Raw genomic sequence first — 24,132 nt, forward strand, 5'->3', positions numbered from 1 at the left:
CGACATATACCAGTCTTTCATTTAAAATTGATTCCCGTGTTTCCCTGATTTTTAAGACGTATATGGTTGTTTAAGCTTTTACTAAACCAATTTAAATAATCAGATTTCATTTATACTGTCCTTAGTGCTCCAAAATTTTATCTGCAACCTATTAAAAAACCTAGGCTTTTTAAAATATTTCTATTTTCTTTGGAGGCAATCTATACTTCAACAGAACAAAGTGTACAGAAGTTCGGAAACCATAAACAGATCAAAGGGTTTCTATTTTACGTAGAATCCATATATGTAAAAAAAAATTTACCTTTAAAAGCCATAAGCAGACATGAATTTTCTTAATTTCAGAAAATTCGTTTCATTTATTATTTTCATTTCATAAAATAAAGGGAAACATCCTCAAATTGCGAAACCCCCAAATGGGACACCTCCCCCCACTTCTGCTAAATCTTGGCTACATCATAGGTAACAAAGACAAAAAATATATTCCCCCGATTACTTTCTTCTAATTTAAATGCTTTTATTTTTAAGATTATCTTAATTACTTAGAAAATAAAAGTAAAAATACAAATATATTTTACTCTCTGAATTTCTTAGTATGACGAATTGGCTCGTCATTTTTACTATCCAAAGTTTTTACTTTTTTCTTCTTCTTCATCTTCTTCTTTACAACAACGATTTTTCCTCCGTTTTCAATTGCTTCAGGTTGGTCCAACCATTCACCATCAATGGCTTCATCACTCAGATTTCTAGGGGATGCAGCAACCATTCCTGTTGATACCGAGATGAGTTTTTGTCTTTCTTGTCGTTGTTTTAAAATCGCCTTCTTCATCAAAGTGGGTTTTTTCCGTCTGGTTCGTATTTTACCACGGCTTAAAATGGGAGCATTACTGTCCAATGAATTGGCAATAATTTTGTCAAAATCCAATGTCCTCTTTGTAGTTTGTAAAATTGATCGTTTTTCTTTCATTTTTCGCTTAAGAACAGACTTGGCCTAGAAATGAAAAAGACAATTCATTTTAAGAAGGTTATTAGCAGTCCAATTAGTAATTGGATTTACAGCAACATTTTTGCAATTCTGAATAATTTTTGATTCCAGCTTATGGTCCCAACTTCAATGACAATATTCTTCAATACAATGTTAACTCCTAGTGAAAAATAAAGCGCACCACCGTAACAACAAGTGGCACTTGAATATATATTTAAATGGTTTTTGAAGCAATGGTTCAATTTACTTATCCTGAAGTATTTGTAACTCCTGGTTGAAAAATAAGCAAAGTATATGCTCTAAAAAGCATAGAAAAGTAGACGAGAAAAAGATGTAAACCAAAAACACAAAGAAACCATTTCCTCAATTTGGATATCTTATGCAGTAAGAATATGGATATTCATATAATATGGATATCCATATAATATTGTGGAATAAGAATAAAAATGTAGAGTAAGAATATGAATATCTTACTTTACTTATTTTGGATGTTGAATCATGAAAGATGCAACCAACTTCAGAGCCATAAGGAACCCAAATGATGCAAGTTCAAGTGCTATTTGCCAAAGAAGAGGAAAATTATGTGTCAAACATAGACCATTAAGCTGCAAATTTTGGAAGTCTCTAACTTAAAACACAGACTTATAACTAACTTTTATTATCTCAAGCAGTTTTTCCTGTGTTTTTCAAATTTATTCCTGCTCTTCTATGGTATATATGCACGCTTTTTAAATGCTGATTGATCCTTTTGACTCCCTGTTTTTAATAGTCTGATCATTCCTTTCCATACGTGTGATTTTCAAAACTCAATTCATATTCGAGATGCTAGTAAGCAAGAAAAGATCAGCTTTAATGGCTCTTTGCCAATCAAAAGTTATTAACACAACACAAAAAATTAGATAAGTTGTAAATTTGCCAGCCATGTCTGTTCAAAGCACACACTCCTAATGTAGATTAACTAATAATTATTTCCTATTTGAAGATTTGGCTTTGAAAAAAAAATTGTCCTTTGCTGTCTCCAGGAAATTTTACTGAGAGCATTTGAGGGAAAGCTTTGTAACCAGTACCAGTAGACAAGAGCCGATAAGGATGGACCTCCACCCATATGAGAAGAAGCATCTGTAAGAAATTTCTGAAAAATCTTTCCCAACAAATTATGACCAAGCAGTATTATTATTCTTACATGTTTTTGACATGTCTCTGTCACAGAAACATTCACAAGGAAAACACCTTTATAATTATTGATATCAAACCCTTAAATGATAGATGAAGAGTAGCATGAAAATAAACAATAAAAGCTTATCATGAATAAAAAAAGAAGAGATGAGTTAATACAAAGCCAAAGCAAAAATAATAATTAGAAAAAATACACAGAAGTGAGAATTTACCTGAGCAATGTCAAAAAGATTGAGCTGTATAGGATCACTAGATTTTGGTGCTTTCTTCTCACCAACATTCATCTCTGCTTGCTCAATTTCTTCCAAGCTTCCTTTTTCTTTCCGACTTTCTACACTAGTCTGTACATTAGTTTCTACTTCTGCCATTGGTGCTACTGGTACTTTCAGCTTTTCCAAAGCTTCAGGTGCTGAAACTGTATTCACTACATTCAAGTCTGGGAAATCTTCAGTAAGAGCAGAAAATTCTACTTTTGGTTTAGCATTTAATTTGCTTGGCTTCAAAAATTTTTCGAGAGCAATACCAGATAGGATAGTTATTTTAGAGTCTTTTGGGGCACGAAGCTGCTGCAACAATTCAGCTTCTTTCTGTTCCCTCTTTCTAGCCCTGATTATGTGGCGCCTTCTTTTCCTTTTCTCTCTTATAAGCTCTTGCTCCTCATTGCTTTTCTTTGTATTCACTACATTTCCATCACTAAACTGCATGTTATCCTGTAACAATTTTGCAGTCAATTTTTTAGTTTTACTTTCCTCATTTAATTTTTCCTTGTCACTATATTTTAGGTTTTCCTTAATTTTTTTACTTATTTCAGTTTTACTTGACTTTGTCCTTTGGTCTTGCCAATTCTTTGTGCTGCATTGAATTTCTCCTTGGCTCTTTTCAATTTTTCTTTCTATTACATTAGGCACATTTTTAATAAAATTATCAGGATCTGCTTTTTGGGGGCTCTGCTTTGACGTTCCACCACTATTATTAAATTCTTTTACTTTAGAAGCACCCTTTTTATGTTCTTGAGAAGCAGTGATATTGCAACGTTCCTGCACTTTCTTTGTATTTGTGTTTCTCTTCAGAGTATCAGAATATCCACAGTTTGGACTAGAATATAAACCAGATGAAACATTGCCAGGACAATAAGACTCTTCTTGACCTTTAGGGATGAGGTCGGGCCATTCAGTGGAGGATGGAGAAATAGCTTCCCTCTTTTCATTTCTTTCGAATTTTGGTTTCCTTAATTGTTGACGTTTTGCTGGCTGAATAAAATCAGACAATTTGGTGCCAGGACATTCATTGTGAATTTTAAGTACTCCTCTTATCTTTCTTGTATCACACACAGAATTAGGCATTGCATCTTCAGCATGGTTCATATTTACTAAGGCACTTCCATGGCTTCTCATATTTGTCAATTTTCCCTGCTGATTGTCATTCATTTTCTGATCAACTACATGAATGTTAATGACTGGATTAGGATCAGAACTAGGTAGATATTTATGTTTGAAATGGATTGACAATGGAGTTCCCTGAAAACAGAAAAAAAGTTCATATCTGAAATTGCATTCCTGATAAAGCTAAAAAACACAAGTGGAATGAATTAGCCATATATTTTAAATAAAGATCTAAAAACACCATAACATTATGGCAAGAAAAGAAACTAACTGTAATTCAAGTGGGTACTGAAAAAGGGCTCTATAACTTTCAGTCTCCTTTCTAATGAGCAATCTTCTGATATTCTGGGACTACTGTATGGATTAGATCACTCTACAAAAAAAGTAAAACAAATAAGAATTATTCTGTGATCATCCTTCTCAGACAAAAAACACAATTTTCACATTTTTGCAGATAGGGACTCAAAAACCTCTGTAATACAGTTCTCTGATATGCCAAATTTGATGGTGAGGATTTTATCAAGAATATTCGCCCTTTTGGGAGTGTTTTTCCCTTTTTTCCCAAATCGGGCAAATTTTCTCAGCCTTGTAACTTTGGATATGTAATTTGAAAATTTATAAATTTTACATATTTAGAATCATCATGAGATGCAATTTGTGGTAACTTTTTCATTTGTCAAAGAAGGAGATATCCAGCAGTTTTGGGGACTCCTCTAACAAAGCAAGCTCAAAAGACTAAATTTATCCAACTGGACTGAAAATTGCATGAAACTTTGGGCTAAGGGGCACCCAGTTCAGAAAAAAAATATTGCTTCCCTTCAGAATGCATCCCAAAAACGACAGGAAAGGGAAGAAACTTGGGAAGGGGATCATTTAATTGAAAATTCTTGTATCCTTTTTAAAGGCCAAAGGCTACTGGAGGGCAATCACCCTCCCTCTCGATTCCCTTTCTGCTATCTGGCCCTCTTCTAAACCAAACAATATCAAATCAAATTTTGATAGTTTTGTTTTGTTCAAAAGCTCCGAAATGTCTAATAAATTGAATGAAAAGGCCAAAGCAGTTTTCTTTCCCCCCTTGGAAAAATAACAATCAATGCCATGGATGAGCAACAACCAGCTTCAAGGCCCCAAGGACTGAATGATGCAAGTCCAAGTGCTATTTGCCACAGAAGAAGAAGAAGTTTGCCCTAGGGGTTGATATTACCCCCACAGTCCTAATGTTAAGCTTTATCTTACCTGGCTATGATAACTCAACCCCCAGAAGTACAAAAAAAAAGAAATAAAATAAAATGTGAATTAAAAAAAAGTGCTAGCGCCAACCTGCTAAACTCTTGATTCTACACAAAACAAATTAATAATAATAACCTTGCTTGCTACCTTAACTGCAGCAATATTACTCCTACACACTGCATTAGTCACTTTAATATACTCATTTGGTATACCATGCTAGGACAGGACATTCACTAAAGCTTTTCTTCAGCTTAATCAAATGCCTGTTCATATTCTAAAAATATAGGACCAAAGGGGTCTTGTGATTCAAACACTTTTCACTTAATAATCTAAGAGTTAAATTTGGTCAGTACACCCTCTCCCCTTCCTGAAACCGAACTGTTCTTTACTTGAACCTCTATATAAAGTGGCCATTCTCTTGAGGAAAACGAGGTATCACAAAACCCAATGCCAATTCAGATACAAATTGTTAAAGGTTTTTATAGGTCAGTTTACAATATAATGATATCAAATGTTAGAATACAAAATCTTTGATTGGCCACCTAAAAATAAATGACAAATCAGAAAAAAGGTTGTATTCTTATCCAATTCACAAACCAGTTAGATTTGCTGTATTTGCCAATGGTAGTTTGGTATACATTTCAAAGAAACAAGAGTTCCCTACTTTGATAACCAACTATGATAGTAGAAAAAACAACTTTTTTTTAATAACAGGCAAAAATACACAGATACAGGTTTTTATAGAAAGTGATGTTGTAGAAACTTCAAAAACGACTCATTCAATTGGAAATTGAAAGGGCTAGTACCCATTTAATAGCCTAAAGTGACTGAAGGGCAACTAACCCCCCTCTCACGCCCACCATTTCCCCAACCACATCCAATCAAAATTTCGAGATATCCATTTTGTTCAGTGTAGTCAAAAGTTCTCGAAATTAGGTCTTTTAGGATGATGACCCCATCAGAGCCATCAGTGCAAGTGTTGTAAGTTATGCCCTGGGGGCATATAAGGTTTATATAGAAAGTTGTTGTAGAAATTCCAAAAGGGGCTCATTTGATTGGAAATTGAAATTGCCCTTTTTAATAGTCAAAAGTGAGTGGAGAGCAATTAACCCCCCTCTCTTGCCCACCATTTCCCAAAACACATGCAATCAAAGTTTAGAGATAGCCATTTTATTCCATGTAGTTAAAAGTTCTGGAAATTATGTCTTTAAGGATGACAAACACCCCAGAGCCACCAGGGCAAAGGTTGTAAGTTATGCCCTGGGGACATATAAGGTTCTTATAGATAGAGTTGTCATAAGAACTTCAAAGGAGGCTCATCCAATTGGAAATTGAGAGGCCTATTGCCCTTTTTAATAGTTGAAAGTGATTGGAGGGTAGCTAACCCCCCTCTCATGCCCATCATTCCCCCAAACACATCCAATCAAAATTTTCAGATATCCATTTTGTTCACCATTGCAGAAAGTTCTGGAAATTAGGGGTTTGAGAATGAACCCCCCCCCCCCCAGGCCTCAGGGCAAGGGTTGTAAGTTATGCCCAGGGGGCAAATAAGGTTTTTACGGAAAGCATTGTCGTAGAAACTTCAAAAGGGCTCATTTGATTGGAAATTGAAAGGACTAGTGCCTTTTTTAATGGTTGAAAGTGATTGAAGAGCAACCAACACCCCTCTCATGCCCATCATTTACCCAGACGCATCCAATCAATATTTCGAGATATCCATTTTGTTCAACGTGGTTGAAAATTCTGGAAATTAGGTCTTTGAGGATGACAACCCCCCCAGCCCTCAGGGCCAGGGTTGTAAGTTATGCCCTGGGTGCATATAAGGTTTTTACTGAAAGTGTTGTCGCAGAAACTTCAAAAGGGCTCATTTGATTGGAAATTGAAATGGCTAGTGCCTTTTTTAATAGTTGAAAGTGATTGGACAGCAACTAACACCCCTCTCACGCCTGCCATTTTCCCAGACACATCCAATCAAAATTTTGAGATAGCCATTTTGTTTAACATAATTGAAAGTTCTGGAAATTAGGTCTTAGAGGATGACAACCACCCTCACAGCCCTTAGGGTAAGGGTTGTAATTTATGCCCTGGGGGCATATAAGGTATTTATAGAAAGTCTTGTTGTAGAAACTCAAAAAGGGCTCATTTGATTGGAAATCAAAAGACCTAGTGCCCTTTTTAATAGTTAAGAGTGATTAGAAGGCTTTATATTTTTGTACTAAAGATTGATATGGGTATAATGTATTATTTTTTTTCGATTGTTATTGTGTAGACCAGGACCATTTCTTCCAAAGAAGTTGTCATAGGAACTTTAAAACTGATTCATTCGATTGAAAATAGAAACGGCTAATGCCCTTTTTAATAGTCAAAAGTGATTGGAGAGAAACTAATCCCCCTCCCACGCCCACCCACACATTTGCCTTTATGTTTAAAAACTAAATGTTAACAAAATATTAAATCAAAATACACAGTGTTAATGCGAATTCCCAATAAGACATCTCAGCAGTATCCGAAAAACGACTGAGGGTATTATTTTCAAACTTTTGGGGCTACTTCTGCTCTTAAAATTTAACCAAATCAAAATAGCGTAAGTTTATCCAAGCTATCAAAGAAAGTAAACAGATTTTTTTTGTAAATGGTATCAAGTTTTCAAAGTTTTCAAAATAAGTTTTTCAAAGAAAAGTAAAGAACTCCATTAAACAAAAAATGAGCAAAAATAAAATCAAATAATCTACCAAGTGTGAAACTACCACAAATCAGCATTGATAAATAAATGAAACCCAAAACAAACAGAAATTACAATAAATAACCAAGTCAAACTCAAAACGAGCAGAAATTACAATAGTTGGGCTCAAAACCCCTATATGCCTTCCCAAGGCCAGAACATGATTTGCACTTTACTGAAAAAAATACAAATGAATGTGCATTGTCAGTTTAATACTGGTTGTATATACAGTTTATATACTGATATTTAGTAATCAAAATGTTAACATTATTTGATTTATTAAAGTTATAAAAGTAAAAACATTTATATTTTTTTCAGTAAAGTGCAAATTTTGTTCTGGGATTGGGAAGGCATAGGGGTTTTGCACCCAACTTATGTTAATTTCTGCTTGTTTTGAGTTTGACTTGGTTATTTATTGTAATTTCTGTTTGTTTTGGGTTTCATTTATTTGTTGATGCTGATTTGTGGTAGTTTCACTCTTGGTAGATTATTTGATTTTATTTTTGCTCATTTTTGTTTAATGGAGTTCTTTACTTTACTTGGAAAACTTATTTTGTGGAAAAAGTTTTTTTAATTGATCACATTAAAGTTCAGTCTGTTCTAACAAGTGGTCTAAGGACTTTGACAATAAATCATCAAAGTCCTCTTTTAATTATGCTGTTGGGCAGAAAAAATTAATATAAGTGCTTTGCCTGAGATCAGTAAGATCTGAGATATTAGTATTTGATTTACAAAACATAAGAATATCAAAAGAATACAGTATTGGTCTAGTTGACCCCTCTCCCCCTCTGCTTTTCAGGGTGCTATAATAACAAAATTCATATTTAATTAAATTATGATATTTTGTTTCTTGGATTTACAGAGTTGCTTCCACTCTGACTCTGTCTAGTAGAAGGAGAATCATCCCCTACTCTCCTTCTACTAACTGTTATATGAATTTAACAGAACTATACTTTTTAATTATGAAAACAATTTTTTGAGAATTTCAAAATAAGAGCCTAAGATCTCCCAAAGATGATGTCAAACTGAAATAAAAAAACAAACCATTGCTATTATGAATGTCCTTTAGGGGGGGGGGGGGTGCCCCTCATCTTAAAAAAGAGCAGAAATCATACTTTTGTATTGTTGTATTGATGTCCTTATTTCCCACCAGCTCAAGCTGGTTAATGGAGAATCTGAGAGAGTTCAAAAGAGATTGTTAATAAGCAAACATAAAACTATAATTTATATGTATGTGTTTTTTGTTTGTTTTTTTAATTTGTCTGTTAGCACCAGAGTAAAGTACTAATGATTCCATCTCCAGAGTGTCAAGACAAGAATGCTAGAAACTTTGCAGCAAGAGATCTCAATAACTTTTTTTGGTGGGTGAAGATGGTATTCAATTTATAGACTGGTTGTTGTTACACACTTTTTGTTTACCAAAAATGAAGATTATATGAGTTAATTGCAAACAATAGCACTGCTAATTTAGGTACTTCTTGATGTAACATTCTTTTACTAACATAACATTATAATAACACATTTATACTTTATTATGTTCAGAAAATTTCTATAATAGGCTTTTGTAAGTTTATATTTCAATACAACTGGATCCCAGCACTGCTTCCACAAATACTTGGATATAACCCTAGGCTACACTGGTTTTGTTGATTTGCATTACCTTTTCTACATATTTCTAATCAAACTTAAAACAAAACAAAATTATTGCTTGAAAACTGCTGGAAATAAACAACCTGGTGAAATTTTCCTATATCTATAAAGTTATTAAAATGAGTGTTTTTCTGAAAAACCAAAACTAACTAATAAAAAACAAGAATGTAGTTATAAGAACCAAGAAATTATTTTGTAGTATGAAGAAAACAACAGATTAGTCAAGAGGCTAAGTCTTTCCAAAGTTGTTTTTATTTATTTATTTATTTTTATCAGTCATACCTTAAAATTTACCTTAAATCGCATCTTCTAGCGACTAAGGTTGCAGGAACCTGTAGATGTCGCCAGGTAGTATTGACAGGAGTTCGTTGCACAATTCATTAGTGGATCATCACATCCTACACATATACAGGACAATTGAATATCACACACTAATAGACCCTAGTGGTGGATGCAGGCTCATCCCACTGCGTCCTCCATGGCTTGTTCCTCCAGTCATGGTCAACGCCAGTCTTGAAGCTGTTAACTGAAGCTGCGGAAACAGTTGAATCGCTCAGTGAATTCCACAACGGAACAACGCGATTGGTGAAGAAGTTGTATTTCTCACGCTTTCTGCTGAATCTTTGGCGGAGTTTTATGGGGTTACCTCGCGCTCTGCTAGACTGGTCCTGTTCGAGAATGGGCTTGATAACACTGCTGTTCATCAACTTATATGCCAAAATTACGTCCCCCCTTTTTCTACGGTAGGTCAGAGTTTGCAAATCAAGCTTTTCTAGGCGTTGCTCATATGGGATTTGTTGGTTGGCAAATGGGAGCCTAGTAGCTCATTACACTGAAAACTTTCAGTATATGATTTAAGTTCCCTTAAAATTTTAAGCATTTAAAAGTAAGACAAATAAAGTATTCTATGAACGTTATTTTAGTAAGCAGAAAGTCATTTAACAGAATTAACAATTTCAGACTGATTCCTAGGGCAACTATATGGTCTCGCCAGCTGCAATGTCAACTCCAACCAATATAAAATTTTAAACTGTAAACACACTTTAATCCTACTTGAAGTCAAGAATTAATATAAATGTTAATATAAACCCTGGAAATTCTTCTATCCTGATCTACAGACAGGAAATTTCAACTTACAACACACTTGTTGACAAATTGCTCATTTAGAGCCAAAAAAGAGTGTCACTCACTGAATGGGCTCAATATGCTAAACTTGGGCCAAATTATGCAAATTCAAACCATATATGAACACCCTAAAGTGCAGTAAGAATATCCTAAAGTGCTTTCTGTTTCACAGTAAAAACATCCTATTCTGTTTCAAGTTTTCAGTATACCTCTAGTTTTGAATAACCCTGGGAACATAGAGAAATAACATCAGTCAGTTTATCATGTACTAGTTTCATAGATCCATGTTATATCAAGTGCAAGGCAATAATTTTGTTAATTTTCAGTTTCAGCTTCACTCTCTACTTCTAACAGAGAACTTTGTTTTTGTTTTTTCAATATATTTGGAGAGAACATTAAAACATGCATTGAATTTGCTGCATTTATGGGTTGACATGATTTTTTGTATCTATTTCTTATTGACACCTGGTTGTGTATGCAAATAATGCCTATTTAAAAAAAATGCAAAGTCTACACAGCATATTGCTAAAACCCCATTTCATTAGGGGGGGATGCTTAAATGCAATTGTCATGGTAGCAAGCATTATATTTGGAAAAAGTGTTAATAGGGAATTGTAAGTGTAGCCTATGTTTAGTTCCAAAGGGGCAATATATAAGTGTCACCACTGTTTCTCATAAACAGCAAAATCCTAATACTAAATGAAGAAATCAGTGAGTTTTTGTGTTAGCCCAAGGCTAATGTGAAGCCTATAGCTAAGGTGGAAGCAACTGAAAAATATGGTTAATATAGAAATCCTAAATCTAATGAAGCAACAATTTTGTTATTATGGTGTTTAATTTAGAAGAACCCATGGATAAGATAGTAACCAGGCTAGGATAAAAAAAAACTGGAAACAACTCTGAAGATTGTATAAATAGGGTAAGACCCCCAGTACTTTGACAGTGCCCAACCTTAGACAAATATTTTTACCAAAATATACATTTTCTAAACATTGACAATAGGCTCCTAATCTTAAACATTATACATATAGGTTTATAAATACATATTTGGGATTTGGTGATAGTTAGGACTAACAATCATGGAAAACTTCTGGTTTTTCAACTTTTGGATTTGGACAATAAGTTACTCCTATAAGCTAGGCTAGCCTAAATAAGCACAATTATTCCTTTTCATAACACTTCCTTTAGAATAAACATGTCCAAGGTTGATAATGTCTGTACTTGTGGGTAACTGTTCAAACTAATTGCATTTGGGATACCACCAGATGGCTAATTTGACAGTATATATATATATATGTACAAATTTTTAAATTAGCCAACCGGCCAACCAGTATTTAAAGCCTAGGAGCCCAGCTGGACATAAGGAAACATATTAAGAAAACAATTCTTATTCCATAATATGCAGAATAATCCTAGGTAACACATTTTGCAGGGGGAAAGCCTTTATCTTCACTTCTTTCCTTGTTTTTCCAAGAAATTCATGAATTCCTTAGGACTTATATATTCACAGAATATATACCCTCACCCCTCTAATGTGCAAATATATACCTAGAATTGCATCCTCAATCTGAATGTAACATCTATTTGCATCAAAAATGAACTTGATTCCCATATTAGCCATATGGTGGATGTCTATTGCATTCTTGTTATAAATTTTTTAAGGAAACCCTAAAAACCTGAAAACTACTTTAAATAATCATAAATACTCATTTATACCTTTTGTTGAAGCATGCTGCTTCACCTTTCCTGAACTGTCTACCCCTCCTGATGGGTAAATATAGACCCCACTTTGTTTTACAACACCAAATAGCACAGTTGTAATGCTTGATGAGATGCAGATAAATTGGGCAAAATAACCATGATATTGGGAAAAGAACATAAAATAAGAGTACAATTCTACTTTAGCTACTTTTAGCTATCTTGGAAAGGGGTTAGGTTAGGAAAATGAAACTTTCAGGGATGGATCTATGGCCCAAAGAACGTTATGGAAAGGTGTTTTGAAGTACCTACATCCCGTCCTTTTCTCTCTAAGAGGGTCCTGAAATTTGCCTACATGACAGGTCTATACCTATTGAGATTTTGACAAAACAATATTTTACCTTAATTTTCAGTTATCAGTTTCTGTTTCTCTAGCTTTAGTTCTGAAAATACAATTCCTGTTATTTGAAAAGAATTTTAAGGCATATTAATGTTGTTTTTTTTCCAAAATTTAGGAAATGTAGCTACCATGGGTGTAGGCAGCATATTGTCTAGGGGGGGGCAGTCAATATTGTGATGGAAGGCCTTTTATCAACTGCTTTTCCAACCATCTGCTTTTTCAGCCATATCTAATGTAAATTTGAAGGTCTACGGGGGGGCAGCTGCCCCCTGCCCCCCTCTCTACACCCATGGTAACTACTTACATATCTTTAAAATCTTATAAATTGGGATTGAGCAAAGTTGTATTTTGTTGTACTTCATTTAAGCAGAAGATCTATTTTGCAAGGTTTCACTTTTATGACATGCAGATTTCTAAAGGTCATTTAAGGTTGGGACCCACTAGAGGGAGAAGGAGGGAGGTAGGTCCTTCAAAATACATTCCCATAACATAATTTAGCATGTAGATCCATCCCTGGAAGCTTCATTTTCCTAACCTAACCCCTATCTGAGATAGCCAAAATTAGCAATAGTAGAATTTTACCATCTGTAGAGTCTGTACTGCTGCCAGCTAGTGAAACAGCTCCTTGATTTATATCTCTAGATTTCTCAGTACAAATAAATGTTGGTAAAATTCCACTTTAGCTACTTTTGGCTATCTTGGATAGGGGTTAGGAACATGAAACTTGCAGGATGGGTAAATATTTACGAAATCATATTATTGAGTTACAACTAAAGTGAATAGGCTATACCACTTGATGCATTTTTTATGCTCTTTAGGAATATAGCCTAATAATCATTTTTGTCGGAAATGAATTTTAGCCCCCACTCCTATATATACCAATTCAGGGTATATATTTGCACATTAGGGGGGGGGGGGGAAGTTTAAACTTACCTCTTATTTACATCAGAAATAAAATTACATAAAATTATTTAGGAAATGTATTTGCATATCTATAAAACCTTATAAATTGGGACTGAGCAGAGTTGTGAAGCTAAAAGCAATTTTGTTGTACTTCATTTAAGCAGAAGATCTAGGCTATTTTGCAAGGTTTAACTTTTATAACACACAGATTTTTAAAAGTCATCAAAGGTCAGGACCCTCTAGAGGTAGAAGTAATGGAGGTAGGTAATTCAAAATACCTTCCCAGGACATACTTTAGCCTGTAGACCCTTCCCTGGAAGTTTCATTTTCCTAACTTAACCCCTTTCCAAGACAGTCAAAAGTAGCTAAAGTAGAATTTTACCATAAATTTTCAATGTGAGGTAGGCCTAGAACATACAAATTGTAATCTGAGAAAACTTACAAATTAACTTTTGCACAGTTCTTGTAGTTTTGTGGGAGCATATAATTCATAAGCACATGGTATCATAGCCTATCTACCATCAGACTGATAGATGTGTGTTGATGTTAGTATCTACTAATTGTCTATTTTAATTTTTTCTCTCAAATTATTCAATAAATTATTCAGTAGGCTATTTAGAATAGGTATTGGAAAAAGTTATTCAATAAATTTATTCTTTTGTTTCTTCTGTTAGTTCTAAACAGCGTTAGCAAAAGACTAAAGAATTTCGTAAAGTCCATAGGAGAAAAATGTAAGTTTCTTATAAATTTTCATTGGAAAATCTCTTTTCAAGACACGGTACCTTTATTTTGCTATCAATAGGAGCACTTGGAGGGGGCAGTCATTGCGTCATTATTTTCATTTTTTATTTAACCTGATTAAAAAAACAACCCCTCGGGGTTGTTTTTTAAACGACCCAGTAAAGGTATTAAAAAATAGTTTTTTGTATTTTAATTAAAAATTTGAAATCCCTCTTCCCCCCGCTCTAAAACTTTATACATTTCAATTCCTTTTTCGCTTTTTCAGCAGAAATAGTCATGCATTAACCGAATCTGAATTGATTCTGGTGTAATTTGGCCTTTTATCTCAAGCAATTTGGAATGACACTTTGTTCTCGCTCAAGAAAAATAAAAATAACAGCCCATAATATTAAAATTGATCAGTTGCCTTTTGTAAACAAAGATCACATAGAATTTGGAGGAATCAAACAAATCAGCTGCCTATACATAGGGCGCACTTGATCAAGCTTTGTCAAGGTACATCTTAATTTGCTTTCAATTTGTCATTGATTTAGAAGGAATTTTGGATACTTTGAAGAAAAAGGCAAGTAAAGTTTGTATCTTTATTTAGCGAAATCTAGATAAGCCTCTCCAATAGACAATCCTTCTGGGGTTAATTTAAGACTAGTTTTTCACACAGATACAAGACACGACATATTAGATCCTTATACAGTGAAGTAAACATAGTAAGTTTTGGAACATTGTCACGTCAATGTCAGCATAAAATTCGGTTAAAATTATAAGGAAGAATTGTTAGCTAAATTTTTTTAATTGGCAACCCACTTTCAAAAATTAACTACAGACTGAATAAAATCTAATTTGCCTCACTTATTATTCAAAAAGTATGTCTCTACTCCGTGTCTAACTTTTCAAGAGCTACATGAAAGAAGCATTCTTTGAACATCTTAAACAGAGGAACCATTGCCTCGACTTGCCCAGATTTTGTGACGCTCGGAGAAAGACTTTTAACTAGATCCAATGAAAGATCTTTTGAGTTGATTCGCAATTGTATCTCGAATAGGAGTTCTATGTAAAATGCTAACTCTTGCACTTGGTGCTCTCCGACAACACTTTTTTTATGCTTTCAGGGTCGTATAGTTAAAATTCGGCACCGAAATGCATATCTTGTAGAGTCCTGAAGTTTTGAGGGGATGAAAAATCTGAAAATGGAATCTTTTCCAAGCTTCAGTTGACTTTCGCTAATGAAATTGGCTCCTTTTTCTTGAAGAAGAGATTAAACATGACAACACTTATGCCCTTTACTTCTAAGAATGGCACCGTAAATAAATCAGTTAGTTCAACCAATTGCTCAATAAAGTGGTCGGCAACTGATTCAATTACCAATCGACTTGCTGCCCATGGGTAGAGCAGTTTATGCTCCATAGCCTGTAGAAAATACTTAAATTGTTTTAACTCTGCTTGTCGCTTCGCACTTCCCAAAACATAATTGTAGATGTCATGATCGAATTGCAAGATGTCAGATGGAATTTTTTGTATACACAGAGCCTAGTTTTCTTTTTAGAAATTCAGAGAAACCCAAAGAATATGAAGATAATGGAAGCACTATATATCACATAAAATTATGTCAGGTACTTTTGAGTCTGATTTACTCGGACTTTTCTGCCTTGATATTTAGTTTAAGTTTGTAATATTTTGTTTGTTTTTGTTAATACTAAATTCAGCAAACCAAAGGGTGTTAGAATGGCTTCTTAATGAAGTAGAAAAACAAATTCCTCATCTCACGATGAACCAAACTTCACAAAATTAAACGCAAAAACTGAGTGATAAAATATTATATTACTGATTTGAATTCAGCTTAAAAGCCGCTATCTATTTATTAATTTTACCCGCAAATACAATAAAACAAATGCAGAGTGGAATACACAACGAAGAAAAACAAAAATAAACAAGACAATAAGAAAAAAAAATAACCACGAAAAAACAGACAATGGACAGCGAAATTTACTTATAAATAAGAAAGCTCGGAAGTGGGTCTTATGGGCCCAAATGGTCTCGCGTCTTCCGTACTAGGTTGGATGCGAGTTCAGTTAGTTGTGTAGCGGTATCCGGCAGCCGATAGTTGCCGACAATTTTCCTGCTACGATGTGACCGAGGAAGGTACATTAAGTACTTACTTTATCTAAAGTAACCTATCCTCAGTGAGTTCTTGTCCTTTTTCCGCAGAATGCGGTGAGTACCACTAAGAAAAGTAATTGTTGGGGAGTAAGTAACCAGAATAATAATATGAACAATTGTTGGGGAGAAGTAACCGCACCAGGCCTCCTCTGCTGAAACGTCAACGATTAGGAACAATTCTACCGTACGAAATTCGTAGGTTCTGGAGTGTCATACTAACAATAAAAGAACATGTAGTTGTGAGTGACGAGCCGAAGGTAAGATCAAGCCAATTATTCTTTCAACACAGTTTGGTTGCAATATAAACGTTGTTTCCGTTGCAAATTGGCGGAAGGAGGTGGCCTTAATATTGAAACATACAAACTTGCACTTTGACATATATATGGAAAGACCGCGGTCCGCTATTTCCGACCGTAAAATTTCAAAATTTGCTGAAAGCTGCTCCCAAGTGCGGTGTACGAGAAGAACATGATCGGCGTAAGCGATGAAGCTAATGTTGGTCTCTTTATAAATTGAAGAAGACGCAGACAACTGCCAAGAACATATTTGATATATAGCGGCTTTTAAGTTGAATTCAAATAAGTAATATAACATTTTATCACTCAGTTTTTGCGTTTAATTTTGTGAAGTTTGGTTCATCGTGAGATTTCGAGGAATTTGTTTTTCTACTTCATTAAGAAGCAATTCTAACACCCTGTGGTTTGCTGAATTTAATATTAACAAAAACAAATAAAACATTACAAACTTAAACTAAATATCAAGGCAGAAAAGTCCTAGTAAATCAGACTCAAAAAGTGCCTGACATAATTTTATGTGATATATAGTGCTTCCATTATCTTCATATTTTTGGGGTTTCTCTGAATTTCCAAAAAGAAAACTAGGCTCTGTGAAGCCACCCAGAAGATTTTCTTTAACAAAATTAACCTCGTGTTGACGTTCGTCCACTTTCAAGCGTCAAGATTCGAAAACATCTAGGGTAGCCCAATTTGCTCTTGGGAAAATTTTTGGAAACGTAAAATATATATTGTAATCACTATTGACATCCACAGAAGTGAGCCTACTTTTTTCGGCTACACACCGTGGTTTTTACATATTTTCATTTATTAAAATTATAAACTTACAATATAAATTTACAAACCCCCAACAACACTACGAAAACATCAGATGTGTTTATTGGTTTCGAACACAATTATTTTATCGCTTGACTACAGATACCTTAAAATTTCAAATTAAATACATATGCAGTTTTATTAAAAAGACTATTCTGTCTTAAACATAAGTATAAAAGGAACCAAAAACAGTGCAGAATAGACAAAATAAGAGAAATTCAATCAATAGTCCAAGTCTTCGTCATCATCTTGGTCTTCTTCATCATCAGTTTCTAAAAAATGTACATAAAAAATAGTGAAAAATATACTTAAAAAACTGCTAAATAGAAATACAGCTAACAATCAATAACAAACAGCTAATATTCAATTTCATTAGCTTACACATTAGTCACATTGAGACTAAGAGGTAATAGCTTGCCAAATTGAATAAATCTATAAAACAAAAGAAAAGCAAAGTGACACAGAATATAAATAACTGTTCGACAATATTGCATAAATAACCCACGGAACTTAAAAAAAAAAAAAAATTCCGTGAGAATCTGTTGAAGGTCATTAGACTTAAGTATGTAGTCAAATTAGTTTACAAAATATTATTTACAAACAATAGTCAAGTTGTTGTCATTTACTTGTGATCAAAGAGTTAATTGATAGTGTATGTAAATAGTTTTATAGGCTATGAGATGTGACGAGAAAAAAAAAAAAAAAAAAAAAAAAAAAAAAAAATTGTGCTGTAAAATCAACTCTAATGTATTCGCTTATATACTCCCCTATGCTTACCATACGACGAAGGCCGCACCTGGGAAAGAAGGGAGGAGGAAGGTTTGCACCTTTTCCATAACAAGGGAATTCAACAAAATATACGATTCCTGATCACTTAATAGCTAAAATAGAATCATAAGTTCACAATAGAATTTATAGACTGCGTATGACATTACATCTATTTTAATGTGTTGCAATTGAGATCAATAAAAACTATAGATATTTAACACCTCAGTTTACAGACTCGAGATTACAATCAAATTCCGACCAGAATGGATCAAACTAAAAATAAACCACTGAATCAGGCATCTCTGTCTAGCAGACACCAGAGACCCTCTCCGCGAACGGTTAACCTTATAGAGACTCAGACGGGAACCAGTTTTCAATCCATTTTGGGCGCACGGCATCAAAAAATACTAAAAAAGGCATATTATATACATTTTCTAGCCCACGTCTGTTCTTTAGAAAAGATGATCATTGGTTCATCTTACTCATTCTGGATCTCTATGTGTGATAAAAGAAGATAAAATTCCTTTTAAATCTTAGGCTGAATCAATTAACCATTGTAAAGGGCCAGCGGTTGTCGTATATAGTTAAAACCTAAAACAATTGCGACGAGAGCTGGCCTTAACATAGCCATACACGGGTCTTTGACGCAACGTTATAGTTTAGTACACAAATATTTTTGTGATTTCTTTTCTCCCTCAAAGGAAAACATGAACCATCCAAATAATTCAACATGAAAAGAAAGCTGTGTAAAAACTGGGGAGAGTTGGAGGGAAGTGGGGGGGGGATGTCATAACATAGTAATCAATTTCATTAGCTTACACATTAGTAAAATTGAGACTTTAAACATGGTTTCTTATCTTCTCTATTGTTTTTTTTTTGGATTTTAGATGTTCTAAATTCCACCTTAGAACTCCAGCCCTTTATTTTTCTTGCTATTTGCAAATCTTTTGTAAATCATATTAACTCATTTTCGGAGGAATACTGTATGTTTGACTACATAAATAATTTAAAAAAATCATACCGTTCTTCTTCCTGTGGTAAGCTCTCTTAGAGGGAATGGGTGCCCCATCTCCTTCACCATGAATTAGACCATTTCTATACACTATTAGAGATTGCCACTCGTCATTCCTGCTAGAAGGAACACCAAAACCAAGTCGTTTGTCTAAAAACTGAAGTCTAAAAAAAAGAACCAAAGAATCATTTGTCGGTGTAGAAACATATTTGGACGTAACCTGAGCTGGAGTACACCTTTGATAAATGACAAAGCCGGAGTCAAAATGCAAGGTTAATAGGAGTCTGAGCAGGGATATGCAAATCACGACTGCATAGGCCTGGTTATATCTATTTGGGAAGTACATTTGATAGAACATGGATCTTTAGAGAGGCTGAAGCCGAAAGAGCAAAGAGTAATTAAGCAAAAGCGATGCGTTTCAATAAACGATGGCCGGGCAGCCATCAGATATCCCGCAACGATACAGACAAAACAATGATAGGAAACTGTCCACTATTTTTAAAATACATACAAACGAAAAGCTCACTTACAATGCATTTCAAAATTTAAAGTCATGGCCATTATAGAGGCCTAAAACGAACTCAGTAGATAAGAGATAGAAATCAGCGGAAAGAGGAAAGTTATGTATCACTTTAACTCTATGACACTCTCTTAATCTGGAGATTCCCTCACAGTAAATGACGTGTCGATACAGAATATTTCCACAAACCCCATACATAGAAGTGTATCCAATAATAGTAAAAGGAGACAAAACTGGAAATATAAACCATTTGAGCATAATGCTTGGAAAGAAACAAATAATCCATTTTTTATTCCAGGAAAATATATATATATAATTATTTATGTATTTTTATTCCCGCCGTGGTATTTTTCGGTCTTTTTCAGCACCGCAATTTATTCTCAGTTGTCATTACTAATAATATTTCAAGAACTAGCCCTAAGATGATCCAGCCAACCACTGGGACGCAGGGTATTTGTTTATAGTCTAATATGAGTCGGACTGAGTTGCTCGTGAGAAGCTGAGAGCAAAATCTAGAACACGGTCCTATTCTTTAAATTTAAAATGCTAAAATTATACTGGTTGCAAACCTGATAATCAAATACAATGTTTGTCGTATACTTTTCACACAGCATCTGCAAATTAACTCGAACAGTATTTTTACGTGCTTAGCTCTGAAAAAAAAAGAAAAAAAAAACTAAAAATGTAAAAGACTAAATATTCGAAAAAGAAACACCTATTTTGGTAAAGGTTATATTTTGGAAGCATAAAAGGACACATTTTCATGAATTTCATGAAGAAAGATTCAAACTCGATACCCCCAATTACTACTGATTGACAACTTCTCAAATCATAAAAGGCGCATTGGCTTATCATACCATTGTCACTATTTTGGGTCTTTAATAATGTGGCAATGGTTGTTCAATACAAAACAAAAGTGTTTTTGATAATACTGTTAAAATCTGAAATGTTTCGATATGGCCCGGAAAAAATGTATTGATTCGAAAAATGGTGCAGCTGTTACGTGTATTTCACTTTTTCTGTAATATCTTCAGTATAATTTCTGATAGATAAAGGTGAAAATCTATGTCGGAAAGCTGTCATACTAAAAGCAGATTTTCCTGACGCTGCTAATACCAAATATAGACATTAAAAACATAAGGAAAACCAAATATAGGCATTAACGACATGGACGACGGAGGAAAACTGCATAAATATTTGAATTAAGCACATCATATTGCAGTAGTACCTTCTAGTTTTCCCTATGTGCCCCCCCCCCCAAAAAAGTTTTTTTTGTAACCTAGTGTTTTTACTGACAACAAAAAAAGCAGTCAGTGTGTTTACTGACTGCATGAAAGCTTCCCAAATAAGAAAATTCAGACAATTAGGTGGGACACAGACATGAAACATAAATGAATAATAAAACACAGCAACTCAATAAGAAATAGAAGATACATAAAAGAAGGACAACGCACTAGTGCAGAATTTCAACAAGAGAGAGAATAATGCTTCTTAAACTGTCTGCATTGCCGGCAAGGAGGGCATAGTGTTATAGGAATTTTGTCAGAAACTACAAAGGGATGTTAAGGTTTTTTTGTTATAGATATAATATTGCTAGAGTTTTGAGATCATTCAGGGCTCTGTTGTTGAAAGTTTTTTTAGTTGAATCTTTATCTTCTACTGAAAAATACTTTCAAGTTCTACCAAAGAAAAAAAAATTATTACAAGAAACATTAACTTACACAATCTTTTTATCTTGCTTCAAGAGTTTGTTCGTAAACTCCGCAACAATTTCCAAGAAACCAATATTAGGAGGAGTGCCAGTAGGGTCATCAGGATTCTCTAATGGGGTAACAGCAAATAAAATGCCTTCACGGTGCAGCGCCGTAACAGCTTCTCTGTTCTTCACGGCATCTAAGCCAAATGATAGGGCAAAACGTTTTGCAAGTTCCTGCAAACAAATTACGTTTATGAATACCATAACTGTACATAGAGGGAAAGGAGCGGTTAGTAAATAAACTTGGAAGCCCAGAATAGTTTTGTGAAAACTACCACTGACTTCACATCGCAGCGTCAACCTGTCTGAGGCCAACAGAGCTGAGCCCGCTCCATCTCCATCCCAGTTTGTTTAAAGGCTCCATCTCTAATACCTTCCACTGACATATCCCTTCCATATTCTCTAGGGAACGTTTAGTGCATTTTTCTCAGGCTTTAGAAGCACTAAAAAACTCAAGAGCTATAAATGGCAACTACGCGACTTCTAATGACATAATCTTGATTTAAGACTTACCTTTTCCTCAAGAATTTTTCAACCGCAAAAAAACAAAACAAAAACAAAACATATTAACTATTCTAATTATTACACCTTCATGGAATTCACCATCCTATCCAATAAAACTACCCAGCTAAGTGAAGCTACACAATGGGTACTTAACATCATCTTTACATCCTCATGTATTTGTAGTTTAAGCAACTGGTTCTCAACAGCGATATTTAAACATATTCTCACACACTAAACCATCAAAACCACAAAAAAAGTAATTTCAATAGCATCATTTTTATAGGACATTTAATTCATCTGCGTAACCAAAGCCTAGGAAAATTTCACTTTCTGTTTGATCGGATGTTCTCCAACAGCTTTTGTAGTGCTTCTTAGGACTAAGTCCATCAAAGCATTCAAAATAAAAGGGAATAAAGCACAGTCCTGCTTAACTCCTCATTTACCACCAAATCGATTAAAATAGCTCCAATTACAAACTATACCAAAGCCATATTATTCTCTTACTCAGAACTAGTAGCTTATCAGTGCTTGTCTGGTATACCAAGAGAGGATCTTCACTACAGCTTTTTGATCAAACGAATCAAATACATGTTCGTACATAAAACATGGGATAAAACGGGTCTAATACCTTCGACAATAATTAACCTAAGCGTACAGATCCTCTCCCTTACAAGAAACCCCACTTATTCTTTTCTTAAATCTACAGCTTAGTCTCATTATGCTAAACAAATTACTTCCAACCAAATTACTCTAGTGCCGCCATAATCCCGTAGTTTCATTCCGTCACTCTTTTAAATAAGTTAATGGTGGCTCTCCTTTACTAATATTCAAAATTCATAACTATTAGTACCTTAACTTAAACTCCGTAACCAGCACACTTAGAATGCTTATTTAGCATACTATCAGTACCTGCAGCCTTACTATTTTTTCAATCCTTTTAATACCATCTCCAACTCCTTGCTAAATACATCTTCCTTCACTTCTAAATCCTCTTTAATATTTCTATGGGTTTGTCCCAGTTTAGCACATTCTCTAAATTCTCAACTCATCACTCCTGAACACTTTTTTGTCACTAATTATGTTTCCGTTAGGTTCTTTAATTGAGACAGGACCAAATTGACTATTACCCTTCAATTTCTGATTTCTTTCCTCAATTTCTTTTCTATTGAGCGAACAAAATATCTTACTATTATGTCGTCCGGTGAAATATTTTTCGTCCTGAGTAATTTTAACCATAGCCTCTATTCACATCTCCTCAACTCCTACTTTAATGGCTTCTTTATTCCCCTTTTATTCTCGTTCTTATTATAATTCAAAAACTTCTTATACAAAACCCATTTTTCTTCTACCAAGCTTAAAGTTCTTTTTGCTAATATTCGTATTTGATTTCCAAACTGCTTTCCATAAAACATCTTCTGCTACTTCATAAACTGTTCGTAAAAAATCCTTAAATCATTCTTTTATGTTATTAAATAAAAAAAAAACAAGTTTTTTAAACTGAAAGTAAGGAGCGACATTAGAACTTAAACGAACAAAGATTATTCCGTATATGAAAGGAGCTGTCCCCTCCTCAACGCCTCGCTCTTTACACTAAAGTTTTTTATTGTTTGTAAAAATAAAGATGTGAGACAAAGTCAAACTTTAGCGTAAAGAGCGCGCGTTGAGGAGATATCATATTATCAGATATCATATTATCTGATATCATATCAGATAATATGATAATCTGATATTCAGCTGTCAGCAGTACAGTAAGAAAAAATTTTCATTAGAAGCTGAATCTGGAATAGCACCGTAACTATTATTTCAATTAATAGCCATGGTAAAAGCTATTGCGAGACCATATTGGTAGGAATTGCGAGCATTCAGTAAGAAAAACCTTGTGAATTAGGCAGGTGGCAGAAATTAGGAACTCTTTAGGTGGCAGCTTTGCTCCTTTTCAAACCGCAAATTAAATTTAATGCTTGTGGATGCTCCATAAAAATCTACTCGAAAATATTTGGTGGGATTTTTTTTTGCAAACAGCTTCCTGTTAAAAATCTCACAGCATGCAAGGTAAGGTTTTATAGATAGGTAATGAATCGGAAGCGCTAAACCGATGGCATGGAAAGAATGTCTGAATTAAGGATTAAGAAGATGTAGAAAATCAAAATATGTGGCTAGAATATATGGGACAACGAGCATTAATTTGAAATTTCAAATTGCAAAAGTCTTCTTAAGAAAGTTTTGAATTTCATTTAAGCTACAACAACATCTAATAAAACTAAGCTGATTAAGAGAATAGGAAATCTCGTGCCTTTTGA

The 24,132-nt window shown here is 34.2% G+C and overlaps 2 protein-coding genes across 3 annotated transcripts in view; both read right to left on the bottom strand.

Moving 5' to 3' along the window:
* Positions 1-13,908, bottom strand: part of Sbp2 (SECIS-binding protein 2) — a 30,693-nt gene extending 16,785 nt beyond the window's left edge. Inside the window, exons 1-3 of the mRNA XM_089099654.1 lie at positions 13,711-13,908; positions 2,371-3,675; positions 576-988 (exon numbers count right to left, since the gene is read on the bottom strand). Of these exons, the coding sequence (XP_088955780.1) occupies positions 576-988; positions 2,371-3,585 (1,628 nt within the window). The 5' untranslated portion in view covers positions 3,586-3,675; positions 13,711-13,908. The remainder of the gene's footprint in view (positions 1-575; positions 989-2,370; positions 3,676-13,710) is intronic.
* Positions 13,909-17,392: 3,484 nt separating this feature from the next.
* SA1 (stromal antigen) overlaps positions 17,393-24,132 on the bottom strand; it is an 85,238-nt gene continuing 78,498 nt past the window's right edge. For both annotated transcript variants that reach the window (XM_089099502.1, XM_089099499.1), the window contains exons 16-18: positions 21,294-21,502; positions 19,062-19,216; positions 17,393-17,544 (exon numbers count right to left, since the gene is read on the bottom strand). In XM_089099502.1, the coding sequence (XP_088955628.1) occupies positions 17,495-17,544; positions 19,062-19,216; positions 21,294-21,502 (414 nt within the window). In that variant the 3' untranslated portion in view covers positions 17,393-17,494. The remainder of the gene's footprint in view (positions 17,545-19,061; positions 19,217-21,293; positions 21,503-24,132) is intronic.

The sequence above is a fragment of the Artemia sp. Qi Xiang Cuo genome, chromosome 13 (assembly GCF_049724085.1).
Source record: "Artemia sp. Qi Xiang Cuo chromosome 13, ASM4972408v1, whole genome shotgun sequence".
NCBI lineage: Eukaryota > Metazoa > Arthropoda > Branchiopoda > Anostraca > Artemiidae > Artemia > Artemia sp. Qi Xiang Cuo.